At 38.0% G+C, this 17,848-nt stretch overlaps 1 protein-coding gene across 32 annotated transcripts in view; it reads right to left on the reverse strand.

Moving 5' to 3' along the window:
* Window positions 1-17,848, reverse strand: part of KIAA0586 (KIAA0586 ortholog) — a 133,980-nt gene that overhangs the window by 58,488 nt on the left and 57,644 nt on the right. For all 32 annotated transcript variants that reach the window (XR_015134305.1, XR_015134307.1, XR_015134308.1 and 29 more), the window contains 4 exons: window positions 10,841-11,000; window positions 10,210-10,429; window positions 9,191-9,444; window positions 7,956-8,032 (listed from right to left, as the gene is read on the reverse strand). Coding sequence is in view for 24 of the 32 variants with exons in the window: in XM_086320476.1 (XP_086176602.1) it covers window positions 7,956-8,032; window positions 9,191-9,444; window positions 10,210-10,429; window positions 10,841-11,000 (711 nt within the window). In the remaining 8 variants the exon portion in view is untranslated. The remainder of the gene's footprint in view (window positions 1-7,955; window positions 8,033-9,190; window positions 9,445-10,209; window positions 10,430-10,840; window positions 11,001-17,848) is intronic.

Here is a 17,848-nt window from a genome sequence, read left to right on the forward strand (position 1 = left end):
TCCATCCATGGGATTTTCCAGGCAAGAGTACTGGATTGGGGTGCCATCGCCTTCTCCGAAGACAGGCTGCTAGAAAAGTGAAAGCTGCAGAGAGAGAACTCTGGAGAACTGCAGATGATTCCCTTGAGTATTAAGCTGATTACTAATCAGCAGAGGCATCTGAGGCAATTACATGAGGCTGCAGGAACAAGTACCTGAGAAGGGATTGGATATAACAGTGCCTAATATTAAATACAGGTATGATCTAAATCAAATCCTGTATGATTATGAAGTGGAAGTGAGAAATAGATTTAAGGGACTAGATCTGATAGAGTGACTGATGAACTATGAATGGAGGTTCGTCATATTGTACAGCAGACAGGGATTGAGACCATCCCCATGGAAAAGAAATGCAAAAAAGCAAAATGGCTGTCTGGGGAGGCCTTACAAATAGCTGTGAAAAGAAGAGAAGCGAAAAGCAAAGGAGAAAAGGAAAGATATAAGCATCTGAAAGCAGAGTTCCAAAGCCTAGCTAGGAGAAATAAGAAAGCCTTCCTCAGTGATCAGTGCAAAGAAATAGAGGAAAACAACAGAATGGCAAAGACTAGAGATCTCTTCAAGAAAATTAGAGATACCAAGGGAAAATTTCATGCAAAGATGGGCTCGATAAAGGACAGAAATGGTATGGACCTAATAGAAGCAGAAGATATTAAGAAGAGGTGGCAAGAATACACAGAAGAACTGTACAAAAAAGATCTTCACGACCCAGATGATCACGATGGTGTGATCACTCACCTAGAGCCAGACATCCTGTAATGTGAAGTCAAGTGAGCCTTAGAAAGCATCACATGAACAAAGCTAGTGGAGGTGATGGAATTCCAGTTGAGCTATTTAATATCCTAAAAGATGATGCTGTGAAAGTGCTGCACTCAATATGCCAGCAAATTTGGAAAACTCAGCCATGCCCACAGGACTGGAAAAGGTCAGTTTTCATTCCAATCCCAAAGAAAGGCAATGCCAAAGAATGCTCAAACTACCGCACAATTGCGCTCATCTCACACGCTAGTAAAGTAATGCTCAAAATTCTCCAAGCCAGGCTTCAGCAATACGTGAACCGCAAACTTCCTGATGTTCAAGCTGGTTTTAGAAAAGGCAGAGGAACCAGAGATCAAATTGCCAACATCTGCTGGATCATCAGAAAAGCAAGAGAGTTCCAGAAAAACATCTATTTCTGCTTTATTGACTATGCCAAAGCCTTTGACTGTGTGGATCACAATAAACTGTGGAAAATTCTGAAAGAGATGGGAATACCAGACCACCTGACCTGCCTCTTGAGAAACCTGTATGCAGGTCAGGAAGCAACAGTTAGAACTGGACATGGAACAACAGACTGGTTCCAAATAGGAAAAGGAGTTCGTCAAGGCTGTATATTGTCACCCTGCTTATTTAACTTATATGCAGAGTACATCATGAGAAACGCTGGACTGGAAGAAGCACAAGCTGGAATCAAGGTTGCCGGGAGAAATATCAATAACCTCAGATGTGCAGATGACACCACCCTTATGGCAGAAAGTGAAGAGGAACCAAAAAGCCTCTTGATGAAAGTGAAAGAGGAGAGTGAAAAAGTTGGCCTAAAGCTCAACATTCAGAAAACGAAGATCATGGCACCTGGTCCCATCACTTCATGGGAAATAGATGGGGAAAGAGTGGAAACAGTGTCAAACTTTATTTTTGGGGGGGATCCAAAATCACTGCAGATGGTGATTGCAGCCATGAAATTAAAAGATGCTTACTCCTTGGAAGAAAAGTTATGACCAACCTAGATAGCATATTAAAAAGCAGAGACATTACTTAGCCAACAAAGGTCCATCTAGTCAAGGCCATGGTTTTTGCAGTGGTCGTGTATGGATGTGAGAGTTGGACTGTGAAGAAAGCTGAGCGCTGAAGAATTGATGCTTTTGAACGGTGGTGTTGGAGAAGACTCTTGAGAGTCCCTTGGGCTGCAAGGAGATCCAACCAGTTCATTCTAAAGGAAATCAGTCCTGGGTGTTCACTGGAAGGACTGATGCTAAAGCTGAAACTCCAATACTTTGGCCACCTCATGGGAAGAGTTGACTCACTGGAAAAGACCCCTGATGGAGCAGGGGATGACAGAGGATGAGATGGCTGAATGGCATCACTGATTCGATGGACATGAGCTTGAGTGAACTCCGGGAGTTGGTGATGGACAGGGGGTCCTGGCGTGCTGTGACTCGGGGTTGCAAAGAGTCAGACATGACTGAGCGACTGAACTGAACTGAACTGATGTTAAATAACATCATATATAACAAAGGACAATGGTTGTTTCCACTGGCCATGCTGGAAAACCTCAATATTGAGGCACTGAGTGGAGTACATAGAAGAGTCTTCTCTCCACAATGGGGATAAGTAGCCCTAGATTGAGTACCACTGTGGTTTTGCCTAAAAAACCATAAAAGCAAGAAGCAAAAGGATAAAACCATCTCTGAGTACTTAGCCATTTCCTGAGCAATGCTCAGAAATATTTATAGTAATATAAAAGTCAAAGAAACTGGGACGACCCAGAGGGATGGTATGGGGAGGGAGGAGGGAGGAGGGTTCAGGATGGGGAACACATGTATACCTGTGGCGGATTCATTCTGATATTTGGCAAAACTAATACAATTATGTAAAGTTTAAAAATAAAATAAAATTAGAAAAAAAAAAAAGTCAAAGAAAGTGTAGTGTCTGACTCTTCGCAATCCCATAGACTGTAACCCACCAGGCTTCTCTGTCCATGGGATTCTCCATCCAAGAACACTGGAGTGGGTTACCATTCCCTTCTCCAGGAGATCTTTCCAACCCAGGGGTCAAACCAGGGTCTCCTACATTGTAGGACGATTCTTTATCATCTGAAGTATTAGAGAAGCTCAGTAATATAAAACATATTATTCAGTTAAATATGAATGTAAATAAAAAACATATTACTCAGTTAAATATAAATATAAGCATATTACACAATATAAAACATAACTCAGTATATTTTATATTACTCAGTAATATAAAACATATTTATAGCAATATAAAAATATAAAACATAGAAGGAAAAGGTCTAAACAAGATTTTGGCAGATAACTTAAAAAAAGCTCTTCTTAAAGATTAACACTTCAGTATTCTTGCCTTGAGAACTCCATGAACAGTATGAAAAGGCAAAAAGGTTATGACACTGAAAGATGAACTCCCCAGGTTGGTAGGTGCCCAATATGCTACCGGAAAAAAGGGGAGAAATAACTCCAGAAAGAATGAAGAGACAGAGCCAAAGCAAAAACAACACTCAGTCGTGGATGTAACAGGTGATGGAAATAAAGTCCGATGCTATAAAGAGCAATACTGCATAGGAACCTGGAATGTCAGGTCCATGAATCTAGGCAAATTGGAAGTGGTCAAACAGGAGATGGCAAGAGTGAACGTCGACATTCTAGGAATCTGTGAACTAAAATGGACTGGAATGGGTGACCTTAGCTCAGATGACCATTATATCTACTACTATGGGCAAGAATCCCTTAGAAGAAATGGAGTAGCCATCATACTCAACAAGAGTCCAAAATGCAGTACTTGGGTGCAATCTCAAAAATGACAGAATGATCTCTGTTCGTTTCCAAGGCAAACCATTCAACATCACAGTAATCCAAGTCTATGCCCTGACCAGTAATGCTGAAGAAGCTGAAATTGAACAGTTCTATGAAGACCTATGAGAACTTCCAGAACTAACACCCAAAAAAGATGTCTTCTTCATTATAGGGGACTGGAATGAAAAAGTAGGAAGTCAAGAGCTACCTGGAGTAACAGGCAAATTTGGCCTTGGAGTACAAAACGAAGCAGGTCAAAGGCTAACAGACTTTTGCCAAGAGAACACATTGGTCATGGCAAACACCCTCTTCCAACAACACAAGAGAAGACTCTACACATGGACATCACCAGATGATCAATACTGAAATCAGACTGATTATATTCTTTGTAGCCAAAGATGGAGAAGCTCTATACAGTCAGCAAAAACAAGACTGGGAACTGACTGTGGCTTAGACCATGACTCCTTATTGCCAAAATCAGACTGAAACTGAAGAAAGTAGGGAAAACCACTAGACCATTCAGGTATGACCTAAATCAAATCCCTTATGATTATACAGTGGAAGTGACTAATAGGGATTAGATCTGATAGACAGAGTGCCTAAAGAACTATGGACGGAAGTTTGTGACACTGTACAGGAGGCAGTGATCAAGACCATCCCCAAGGAAAAGAAGTGAAAAAAGGCAAAATGGTTGTCTGAGGAGGCCTTACAAATAGCTGTAAAAAGAAAAGAAACAAAAGGCAAAGGAGAAAATAAAGATATACCCATTTGAATGCAGAGTTCCAAAATATATCAAGAAGAGATAAGAAAGCCTTCCTCAGCAATCAATGCAAAGAAATAGAGGAAAACAACAGAATGGCAAAGACTAGAGATCTCTTCAAGAAAATTAGAGATACCAAGGGAATATTTCATGCAAAGATGGGCACAATAAAGGACAGAAATGGTATGGACCTAACAGAAGCAGAAGATATTAAGAAGAGGTGGCAAGAATACACAGAAGAACTGTACATAAAAGATCTTCATGACCCAGATAACCACAATGGTGTGATCACTCACCTAGAGCCAGACATCCTGGAATGCAATGTCAAGTGGGCCTTAGAAAACATTACTACGAACAAAGCTTGGAGGTGATAGAATTCCAGTTAAGCTATTACAAATACTAAAAGATGATCCTGTTAAAGAGCTGCACTCAATATGCCAGCAAATTTGGAAAACTTAGCAGTGGCCATAGGACTGGAAAAGGTTAGTTTTCATTTCAATCCCAAAGAAAGGCAATGCCAAAGAATGTTCAAATTACCACACAATTATACTCATCTCACATGCTAGCAGAGTAATGCTCAAAATTCTCCAAGCAAAGCTTCAACAGTACATGAACCATGAACTTCCAGATGTTCAGGCTAGATTTAGAAAAGGCAGAGGAACCAGGGCTCAAATTGCCAACATCCGCTGGATCATCAAAAAAGCGAGAAAGTTCCAGATAAACATCTACTTCTGTTGTATTGACTACACCAAAGCCTTTGACTGTGTGGATCACAACAAACTATGGAAAATTCTTCAAGAGATGGGAATAACAGATCACCTGACCTGCCTCTTGAGAAATCTGTATGCAGGTCAAGAAGCAACAGTTAGAACTGGACATGGACCAACAGACTGGTTCAATGTTGGGAAAGAAGTACATCAAGGCTGTATATTGTCACCATGCTTATTTAACTTATATGCAGAGTACATCAGGTGAAATGCTGGGCTGGATAAGGCACAAGCTGGAATCAAGATTGCTGGGAGAAATATCAATAGCCTCAGATATGCAGATGACACTACCCTTAAACCAGAAATCGAAGAAGAACTAAAGAGTCTCTTGATGAAAGTGAAAGAGGAGATGAAAAAGTTGGCTTAAAACTCAACATTCAGAAAACTCAGATCATGGCATTCAGTCCCATCACTTTATGGCAAACAGATGGGGTAACAATGGAAGCAGTGAGAGACTTTATTTTTTGGGGCTCCAAATCACTGCAGATGGTGACTGCAGCCATGAAATTAAAAGATGCTTGCTCCTCAGAAGAAAAGCTACGACCAAAAGTACATTAAAAAGCAGAGACATTACTTTACCAACAAAGGTCCGTATAGTCAAAGCTATGGTTTTTCCAGTGGTTATGTATGAGTGTGAGAGTTGGACTATAAAGAAAGCTGAGCACCGAAGAATTGATGCTGTGGTGTTGGAGAAGACTCTTGAGAGTCCCTTGGACTGCAGGGAGATTAAACCAGTCCATCCTAAGGGAAATCAGTCCTGAATATTCATTGGAAGGACTGATGCTGAAGCTGAAGCTCTAATACTTTGGCCACCTGATGCCAAGAACTGACTCACTGGAAAAGACCTTGATGCTGGCAAAGATCAAAGGCAGGAGAAAGGGACAACAGAGGTTGAGATCATTGGATGGCATCACCAATGCGATGGACTTGAGTTTGAGTAGGCTCCGGGAGTTGGTGATGAACAGGGGGTGCAGTCCATGGGGTCCCAAAGAGTCGGACACAACTAAGCGATTGAACTGAAAGATTAACATATAACTACCACATTATCCATCCATTCCTCCCCTAGCTATTTGTCAAAGAGAAATGAAAGCATCTATGTCCATACAAAGACTTGCACACAAGTGTTCACAGCAGCTTTATTTGTAATAGTCTCAAACTGGAATAAACCCAAATGTCCATCGACAGGTGAACAGACAAACAGTGGTACATCCATACAATAGAGCACTGCTGCTGCTGCTAAGTCGCTTCAGTCGTGTCCGACTCTGTGCGACCCCATAGACAGCAGCCTAATAGGCTCCCCCGTCCCTGGGATTCTCCAGGGAAGAATACTGGAGTGGGTTGCCATTTCCTTCTCCAATGCATGAAAGTGAAAAGTGAAAGTGAAGTCGCTCAGTCGTGTCGGACTCTTAGCGACCCCATGGACTGCAGCCCACCAGACTCCTCCGTCCATGGGATTTTCCAGGCAAGAGTACTGGAGTGGGGTGCCATTGCCTTCTCGGACAATAGAGCACTACTCAGCAATAAAAAGGAATGAACTATGATACAAGCTATAACCCAGAAAAATCTCAAAATAATTATGCTGAGTTAAAGCAATCACACGCAAAAAAAGAATACATGCCATGTGATTCCTTTTATATAAATCTAGATAATGCAAACTAATCTATAGTTACAGAAAGTGAATCAGTGGTTGGTGGGAGAGATAAATTGGATGAGAAGAATGATGAGAGATGAGAAGGAGGGATAATGAAAGGGCCTGAGGAAACTTTTGGGAGTGATGGATGATGAGTATGTTTATTTCATTAACTATGATAATGGCTTACAGACATATACATACGTCAAAAATTATCAACTAAGTTTTAAAAGCAATAGTATTAGCAATGCTTAGCAAAGACTATGGATAAATGTGGGCTTCACCGGTGGCTCAGAAAGTAAAGAATCTGCCAGCAATGCAGCAGACCCAGGTTTATTCTTTGGGTCAGCAAAGATCCCTGGGAGAACGGACTGGCTACCCACTCCAGGATTCCTGCCTGAAGAATTCCATGGACAGAGGAGCCCAGCATGTAGTCCACGGGGTTGAAAAGAGTCAGACACACTGATAACTAACACACATACACACACACATGGATAAATGTAGATGAAAGTTGAGCACAACAACCTTCCTCACTTAGGTTGTTTGAAAACATAAAAAGTAAAGATTTCTATTCCTTAACAGTTTTCAAAAGAAAATCCCTATTATAATTTCTGTGTGGTATTTACATTATATAATATATATATTCTATGTAAAAATACATTTTTAAATGCCTATTTTTTGTCTATAAAGCTAAATAATAACTAAGAAGAGTTAGTGCCCCTGGGTCCTATTTCAGTAATTCTTTTAAAACTAACTAAATTCAGTTATTTTTTTAGCATAAAGAATTATAATCATGGTTAGGGAAAAATAACAAATATATTATAAGAGAGCTGGTTTCAACATTGAAGGTCCTGCCTGCAACATTATAAAGGCATTTACAATATCTCCACATGACAATGTACACTGAGATTTTCATTATCTAATTACATTAATTGCATGTTTCAACTACTGGAGCCACAGGGGTTAACAACAATTTTCTATTCATTACAATCTTCTATTATAATTTTCTATTTTTACAATTACAATAATGAAATATATAGATATGATAATAAGATGTATAAGAAACTTTAAATTCCTTTGTTGAATTTTATGACAATAACTCAAATATTTGAGGAAAAACCCTGATCAGTTGCAGCAAGTTCATCAGGATATCTTTTATGTCAGAATTCAAAGTGAAGTGAATCATTTCTTACCATTTCGAGGGCATCTTGCAAAGTACTGGATAAGCTATCATTTAGGTTTGCCAGATACAGTCCTTCATCTCCTAAAACTAGAAATTAAAATGCAAAAATTTAGAAACAAGAAACAAATTTAGTAAATAATCTCACGATAAAGTTGTAAAACATTACCCTTAAACTTACACAATAAAAATACTGACAAAGTTCATAAATCATAATTCACAAGCTAAAACCCGCCTGCCAATGCAGGAGACATAAGAGACATAGGTTTGATCCCTGGGTCAGGAAGATCCCCAGAAGAGGACATGACAACCCACTCCAGTATTCTTGCCTGGAGAATCCCATGGACAGAGGAGCCTGGAGGGCTAACAGTCCATAGGGTCACAAAGAGTCGGATGAGACTAAAGAGACTTAGCATGCATGCACGTTCAATCTCACCAGTTCTTTAAAAAGTATGTTTTATAACAAAGATGAGTGAGATGTTTGCTTCACTTACCAGCTTGTCAGAAATTTAAAAGAGCTATAAATATCAACTGGAACTATGAAACTGAAAAAGAAAAAATACTCCTATATACTATTGATACAATTAAAAACTGATTAAAAACTGATTTAACTTTCTGGAGTGCATGTTGGCAATGTATTGCTATTTTAAAGGTGCCTACTCTGACTCAGCAATTTCACTTCTAGGCACATATTTTAAGGAAGCTATCAGTTATATATTAGATATATGATACACGTTCAAGGATACTCAGCAGAGAGCTATGTCTGGTATAAAAACACTGAAAACAATCTGAAAACACCCACCATTAGGGCACCACTAGATCAATTTAAACAATCTAAATGGCCAGTCACTGAAAAAAAGAGGTAGGACTATATGTATTAATACAGGAAAATGTCCACAATGTATTTAAGGTTAAAAAAATTCAGGTTTCATAACAGTATGTATAATATGACCCTATTTTTAAAGGTAACATACAGATGTATTTAGGTACCTATATATGCATATTTAAAAAAAGACTGGAAAGTATACCCCAAACTTTTAAGAGTGATACTTCTGGAAGGTAGAATTTATGAGGGAGATTTTAGAGTCTAAGGTTAAGGTTTAGAAAAGTTAACTTGCAGAGTCCATATTCTTTCTACTATACTATGTTAAATCTTACAAACTCAGTAAAAACATTTCACACAGAAAAGTATTACTTAGGAAGGATCATAATTTAACCAGTGAAATCAATTGATACAAGCTAACTTACTCTTAGGAGCCACTTTGAGACCACAGTTAAATAAGATCTCTCCTTCAGAAATGGGTCTATCTAAGGTTTCCGATTCAGTGGCAGTAACACTCAAGGTACTCTCCACAGTGGAGGAATCTGAACTTGGCATCTGTATGGGGGAAGGAGCCTTGATGCCAGCAGGAAGTGGCATAAGGGCAACTGGCTTTGGAGGGGCAAGCTGAGCAGGGAAGTTCTCGCTCTCAGGTTCTTCATCCTTGGCCACAGACATTACACTAAGAAGAAAGAGACATGGTTTGAATTTATCAGGTTAGTGAAGGCCTATATTCATTGTTATATAAGAAAATAGATACAGGGATTTCCCAGGCAATCTAGTGGTTAAGACACCATGTTTCCACTGCAGGGGGAAAAGGTTTGATCCCTGGTCAGAGAACTAAGATCCCTCAGGCCACACAGTATAACCAAATAATACGAAAAAAATAGATGAAAAAATACTGTCTCCTTTAGACATATTTCTATATTAACATAATCTGTACTACTATAATTAACCAACAAGATCTATTTTTCCAAAATCATCTTCATGTTTTAATCTCTTGATTAGAACTTTCAAGACCATCTTGAAAGTTCTACCATCCCTAAAATAAAGCTTACATGGGGATACATGGTAATATAATGCATGGTAATGCATGGTAATACATGGTAATACTTAACTTATCATAGTAAATGAAGATTCACATTGGGGAAAAATCATATTCTATTTTATTAACAGTATTATAGATATCTTTATTTTAATCTGTTTCCCTCCAAAATTAATCTGATTCTCCCTCAAATTTAACCTATTTCCCAAAAAATTCTGTTTGAAAAAAGAGAACTGAAGGAATAAATTTGGTAAAAACTTGAAATTTATGAAACTTCTTCCTACTATAGATTAGCTCATGAATTATAAACCTTATTTATCATTTCTGATGTTTTCAACAGGTCATCTAAGTCAACTTAAGGTAAAATGTATAGTTGCTAAAGGTGAATATATTATCATTTACATGGCTCTTGGGTGAAGCTCTTCTTGAAGAGAGTTGGGATTCTCTTCTTCCAGTGGCAGGTCTCCATCACTCCATGGCTTGGGAAGCTCTGGGCCTGACATCTTCAATTTATCAATTGAAGTCTCTGACAAAGTTGGGGTAAGAGCTGCTGCAGGGGGAGGTGTAGTCACTGGGGTGACTGCTGGGGTATTAACAAGTGTGATGGCAGGCATATCATTTCCTAAAGGTTGTTTTAAAAAGAAAGAGTCAATATCAAGTCTACAGGAAGGCAAGATATGTTGTTTCAGATAGCCCTTAACATTTTGGCATACAAATGATGGCAACAATAATTAATAATAATAATTAAGGCCCTTAATGGGAAAATTCCCAAATTAGTTTAGTAAAGTACAAAAAAATAACCTTGAAAAGACTTCAGTTTCAACATAACTGTGAACTTAAAACAACCTAAATGTCTACCAGATCATATACTTTAAAAAGTGGCAACCAAATCCTTAGTTTCCCTTCCAGCAAAAGTGATTTTCTAAAACTTAATCAGCAATAGCTATGTGTATACTAATCTACAAAGACTCTAATACAACAAACCATGATAGTTGCAAAAATTAAAACTGAGTTATAGAAATAAAGTTTCTACCTTCTTCAGCCAATATTTCTTTCATGGGAAAAGCAACATCGTGATCTGAAACACTGGGAGAAGAATCTGGAGTTTTTACCAACACGTGCTCCTTAGGAGGTGACGAAGGCGAACGAGGAGGAGTTGGCTGTGGGGTAGCCAAAGGGGTACACACTCTTGCCTAAAATAAAACAAGATAAGTAGTGCTTATAATTCCCAAATAAGGGTAATTTGAAAAATAAAATGATCTTATTCAGAGTTGCATAAAATTTAAATGGATGGAGGGTGAAAAATGGAGTCCTCTAATTTCTAGCTATTTGTTTCAGGACTAGTCTGAGGAAGCCTCAGACAATTCAAACAGCTCTACCTCAGAATTAGGCTCCCAAGAAATCTAAGGCCCCCTTATCTAATACAGAGAGGAAAACAGCTGAAGATCAAACCCACACACAAGCTAGGTAAACCAAATAACAGAAAGAAAGCATTTTAACTAATAAATACAATATCAAAAATCAACCTTTTAGTACAAAAGAACAGAGCTTATGAAAAGCAATGGAAGGATAAGAAGAAGTAGGGGGAAATGAAATGAAGACAATGTAGAAATGAAAAGTATTAGAGAAGGAAAAAGCAAAAATTTTTACATCAATTTGTTAATTAGGTAATTCAAATAATTCAAAATCCAAAAAGATGATAGTGAAAATTAAGTCTCCTTTCCTATCCATGTCCTATCTAACTAGTTCCCATCCACAGAATTACCAGATACAATCTTGTCATTTTTTTATACCTAGAATTTTTAAAATTTTTATATAATTTTTATAGGTCACACTAGATTTACAGTTACAAAATATTGGCTATAGTCCCACTTTAAAAAATTTAATTAAAATGTAGGTGATTTACAATGTTGTGTTAGTTTCAGGTATACAGAAAAGTGATTCAGATTTTTTTGCCTTCTAAAAAACCTTTTTCAGATTCTTTTCCATTATAGGTTATTGCAAGATACTCAATATAGCTCTTCATGCTATACAAGAGGTCCTTGTTTATCTATTTTATATACAGTAGCTTATATCTGCTAATCTGAAACTCCTAATTTGCCCTTCTCTACCTTTCCTCTTTGGTAACCATAAGTTTGTTTTCTATATTTGTAAGTCCTCTGTTTATAAGTTCATTTGCATCATCTTTTTAGATTCCACATAGAAATCACATCACAGGATATTTGTCTTTCTCTTTCTGACCTCACTCAGTATGATAATCTCCAGGTCCATCCATGCTGCTGGAAATGGCAACTTTGTTCTTTTTTATGCCTGAATGCCTAAACAGTATTCCATTGTACATATAAAACACATGTTTATCCATTCATCTGTTGACAGACACTTAGGTTATTCCCATAGCTTGGCAATTATAAATAATACTGCTGTGAATACTGGGGTGCATGTATCTTTTCAAATTAGTGTTTTTGGTTTTTTTGAACATATACCCAAAAGTGAAACTGCTGGGTCATATGGTAGTTCTAATTTTAGCTTTTTGAGACTTGAGTCATTTCATGTTGTTGTTGTTTAGTTGCTCACTCGTGTCTGACTCTGACCTCATGAACTGGGCTCCTCCAGGGTCCTCTGTCCATGGTATTTTCTGGGCAAGACTACTGGAGTGGCTTGCCGTTTTCTTCTCCAGGGGATCTTTCCAACCCAGGGATCAAACCTGTGTCTCCATGTCTCCTGTACTGCAGGCAGATGCTTTACCATTGAGCCACCAAGGAAGCCCAAGTTATTTCACATATGTACATATGGAATATCTTTCCTTTTCTCCTTTGCTTTTTGTTTCTCTTCTTTTCACAGCTATTTGTAAGGGCTTCCCCAGACAGCCATTTTGCTTTTTTGCATTTCTTTTCCATGGGGATGGTCTTGATCCGTGTCTCCTGTACAACATCATGAACCTCCCTCCAGTTCATGAAGCACTCTGTCTATAAGATCTAGTCCCTTAAATCTATTATTCACTTCCACTGTATAATCATAAGGGATTTGATTTAGGTCATATCTGAATGGTCTAGTGGTTTTCCCTACTTTCTTCAATTTAAGTCTGATTTTGGCAATAAGGAGTTCATGATCTGAGTCACAGTCAGCTCTCGGTCTTGTTTTTGCTGACTGTATAGAGCTTCTAAATCTTTGGCTGCAAAGAATATAATCAATCTGATTTCGGTGTTGACCATCTGGTGATGTCCATGTGTAGAGTCTTCTCTTGTGTTGTCAGAAGAGGGTTTTTGCTATGACCAGTGCATTCTCTTGGCAAAATACTATTAGCCTTTGCCCTGCTTCATTCCATATTCCAAGGCCACATTTGCCTGTTACTCCAGGTGTTTCTTGACTTTCTACTTTTGCATTCCAGTCCTCTATAATGAAAAGGACATCTTTTTGGGGTGTTAGTTCTAAAAGGTCTTGTAGGTCTTCATAGAACCATTCAACTTCAGCTTCTTCAGCGTTACTGGTTGGGGCATAGGCTTGGATTACTGTGATATTGAATGGTTTGCCTTTGAAACGAACAGAGATCATACTGCTGTTTTTGAGATTGCATCACAGTACTGCATTTCGGACTCTCTTGTTGACCATGATGGCTACTCCATTTCTTCTAAAGGATTCCTGCCCACAGTAGTAGATATAATGATCATCTGAGTTAAATTCACCCATTCCAGTCCATTTTAGTTCGCTGATTCCTAGAATGTCGATGTTCACTCTTGCCATCTCCTGTTTGACCACTTCCAATTTGCCTAGATTCATGGACCTCACAGTCCAGATTCCTACGCAGTATTGCTCTTAACAGCATTGGACCTTGCTTCTATCACCAATCACATCCACAACTGGGTATTTTTTTTGGATAGCAAGGAGAGATAAGAAAGCCTTCCTCAGAGATCAATGCAAAGAAATAGAGGAAAACAATAGAATGGCAAAGACTAGTGATCTCTTCAAGAAAATAACAGATACCAAGGGAACATTTCATGCAAAGATGGGCTCGATAAAGGACAGAAATGGTATGGACCTAACAGAAGCAGAAGATATTAAGAAGAGGTGGCAAGAATACACAGGAGAACTGTACAAAAAAGATCTTCACAACCAAGATAATCACGATAGTGTGATCACTCACCTAGAGCCAGACAATCTGGAATGTGAAGTCAAGTGGGCCTTAGAAAGCATCACTACCAACAAAGCTAGTGGAGGTGATGGAATACCAGTTGAGCTATTTCAAATCCTGAAAGATGATGCTGTAAAAGTGCTGCACTCAATACACCAGCAAATTTGGAAAACTCAGCCGTGGCCACAGGACTGGAAAAGGTCAGTTTTCATTCCAATCCCAAAGAAAGGCAATGCCAAAGAATGTTCAAACTACCACACAATTGCACTCAGCTCACATGCTAGTAAAGTAATGCTCAAAATTCTCCAAGCCAGGCTTCAGCAATATGTGAACCGTGAACTTCCTGATGTTCAAGCTGGTTTTAGAAAAGGCAGAGGAACCAGAGATCAAATTGCCAACAACCGATGGATCATCAGAAAAACAAGAGAGTTCCAGATAAACATCTATTTCTGTTTTATTGACTATGCCAAAGCCTTTGACTGTGTGGATCACAATAAACTGTGGAAAATTTTGAAAGAGATGGGAGTACCAGACCACCTGACCTGCCTCTTGAGAAACCTATATGCACATCAGGAAGCAACAGTTAGAACTGGACATGGAACAACAGACTGGTTCCAAATAGGAAAAGGAGTACGTCAAGGCTGTATATTGTCACCGTGCTTATTTAACTTATATGCAGAGTACAGCATGAGAGACGCTGGGCTGGAAGAAGCACAAGCTGGAATCAAGATTGCCAGGAGAAATATCAATAACCTCAGATATGCAGATGACACCACCTTTATGGCAGAAAGTGAAGAGGAACCAAAAAGCCTCTTGATGAAAGTGAAAGAGGAGAGTGAAAAAGTTGGCTTAAAGCTCAACATTCAGAAAACGAAGATCATGGCATTCGGTCCCATCACTTCATGGGAAATAGATGGGGTAAGAGTGGAAACAGTGTCAGACTTTATTTTTGGGGGCTCCAAAATCACTGCAGATGGTGACTGCAGCCATGAAATTAAAAGATGCTTACTCCTTGTAAGCAAAGTTGTAAGGAAACTTTCCTTATAAGGAAAGTTATGACCAACCTAGATAACATATTCAAAAGCAGAGACATTACTTTGCCAACAAAGGTCCGTCTAGTCTAGGCTATGGTTTTTCCTGTGGTCATGTATGGATGTGAGAGTTGGACTGTGAAGAAAGCTGAGCACCGAAGAATTGATGCTTTTGAACTGTGGTGTTGGAGAAGATTCTTGAGAGTCCCTTGGACTGCAAGGAGATCCAACCAATCCATCCTAACGGAAATCAGTCCTGGGTGTTCATTGGAAGGACTGATGCTAAGGCTGAAACTCCAATACTTTGGCCACCTCATGAGAAGAGTTGACTCACTGGAAAGACCCTGATGCTGGGAGGGATTGGGGGCAGGAGGAGGAAGGGATGACAGAGGATGAGATGGCTGGATGGCATCACCGACTCGATGCACAATAGTTTGAGTGAACTCCGGGAGTTGGTGATGGACAGGGAGGCCTGGCGTGCTGTGATTCATGGGGTCGCAAAGAGTTGGACACAACTGAGTAGCTGAACTGAACTATGTCACGAGATTTAAAAACCAGAATACAGAAAGCCTTGTATGTTTTTCAGAGTCGGGTGGAGAATTCTGGGGAAGCATATGAGTCGGACACAACTGAGCGACTGAACTGACTGACTGACTGACTGACATACGGAATAAATTCTCAGAGGTGGGACTGTTTGATTAATGGGCTAACAGAATTCTTAATTTGAATACATATTGCCAAATTTCCTTTTAACGAGTGTCATTTTACACTAACACCAGAAGGTATGAGAATTTATGCTTCCCAAAGGTTTGCTGAACAATGGCATTAATCAGACTTCGAGTTTTTCCAATATGATATGTAAAAATGAAATTTCAATGATTTATGATTTTTTTTTTTTTTTTTTACTATCAGTGAGACTAACCACCCTTTTGCTTTGTATTTCGTTTTGCTTTGTGAACTGTCTAGACATGTCTTTTCTGTATTTTTCTATTTGTCTTTTCCCTTTCTAAAACATACTTTTATAGCGGGGTGATTGGTCTTCATTGTGTATTTTGAGTTGCAAATTGATATATAATTTAAAAATCATGAATCATATTAATAATTCTATCACATTGGGAATTCCCTGGCTATCCAGTGGTTAGAACTTGGTGCTTTTACCGCTGGGGCCCGGATTTGATTTCTGATTGAGGAACTAAGACCCCATAAGTCACATGATGCAGAAAAAAGAAAAAAAATCCATAGCATTGCTTAACATTTTGCATAGTCTTAGCTTTGTTTTTTAAGTGAAAGAAATACACCATATGTTTTATTCTTCTTAACTGCATAAGCCAATAGCATAAGAGTGCTGTTTTCAAATATAACGCTACTGACTCATCATCATGAGAAACTTAAAGATATTCTACTAGTCTTGGTAATGGGTAATAATGATAATAATGATAAACAATTAGTTATTGAGTATTTAACTAGGTTAGTTCTTTCATACATCATTTCATTGAATCTTCCACAAAATCTTGTATTATGGCTCAATAAGATACCGTATCATAAAGATGTCAATTCTTCCCAAATTAAACCAACCAAAGCTGAATTAATTCTCACACAAATCCCAGCAAAATATTTTATAGTATTTGAAAACTAATTTAAAATATTTATAAAAGATTAAAAGGCAAAAGAAGTCATGACAATTTTTAAGATAAGGAACAATATGCCAATGGGAGAAGAGAACTTGGCCACTTTAATATTCTTAAAGCAGATTTTGGTAAAGCTGTCATTATTTAAACTCTAAAATTTTATCTCTAGTATAAAGTAGATCTCAAAACTAAAGTAACAGAACTGAGGGTTCAAATTCAGATCTTCCCAGCTCCAAAGTTCATGCTCTTAACAATTACATATATTTCTGATTTATACTGATTTTTCTATGTTTTTTCATTAAATTACCCTCATAAAAATATATGCAATATATGGACAGAAGACAAAATTAATTAGTATAGGCAGAATCATAACCCTGGCAACATCTGTACTACATACATTACTGATGAGTTAATAAATAAAGCATGGAACAAAACTATGTATCAAATCTCTGGCAAACTAATAACACTATACCAATTACCTGACATGGATTTCCATAAAACTCCAATATGTAACTTTATGTTTATACTTTAAATGAGTCAGTTTAAATGTTTCACCAATATAAAATGATGTCTATATTATCTACAGGATCAGAATTGACTATGAAGTTTTAAAGAGTTGGTAATACAGAGTACATTCTGGTTTTGCATAATTTCTTTTTTTTGGTTTAAAAAAAAATTTTATACAATTCTTAAAGGTTGCAGTCCATTTACAGTTACTACAAAATACTGGCTATATTCCCTGTATTGTACAATACATCCTCTTATTAATTTTTTAAATTTTTAATTAAAGGATTATTTTACAATATTGTGATGGTTTCTGCCATACACTAATATGAGTTGGCCATAGGTATACATATGTCCCCTCCCTCTTGAACCTCTCTCCCCTCTCCTTCCCTGTCCCACCCCTGTAGGTTGTCACAAAGCACCAGCTTTGAGTGCCTTGGTCATACAGCAAATTCCCACTGGCTACCCATTTTACATATGGTAATGAACAATGCATTCTTGAGCCTATCTTAAACCCAATAGTTTGCACCTCCCACTTTCCTACCTGGATACTTCCTCTCCTCCCTGCCCACCAGGAGTGGTTTTGTATAATTCCATCTTACTATAATAGATTAGAAACTCTATTTAACATAGAAAGTTTGATTAAACAACAACAGAAATGCTTAAAATATATTTTCTTTTAAAGATTAAAAATATCAGTTTATGTAAGAACCAAAAGCAATGCATGTGATTGTTAGCTATATCTTGAA

This window comes from Bos grunniens, chromosome 10, assembly GCF_055505025.1.
Source record: "Bos grunniens cultivar Pamir isolate PY7600 chromosome 10, Bosgru_T2T1.0, whole genome shotgun sequence".
Lineage (NCBI taxonomy): Eukaryota > Metazoa > Chordata > Mammalia > Artiodactyla > Bovidae > Bos > Bos grunniens.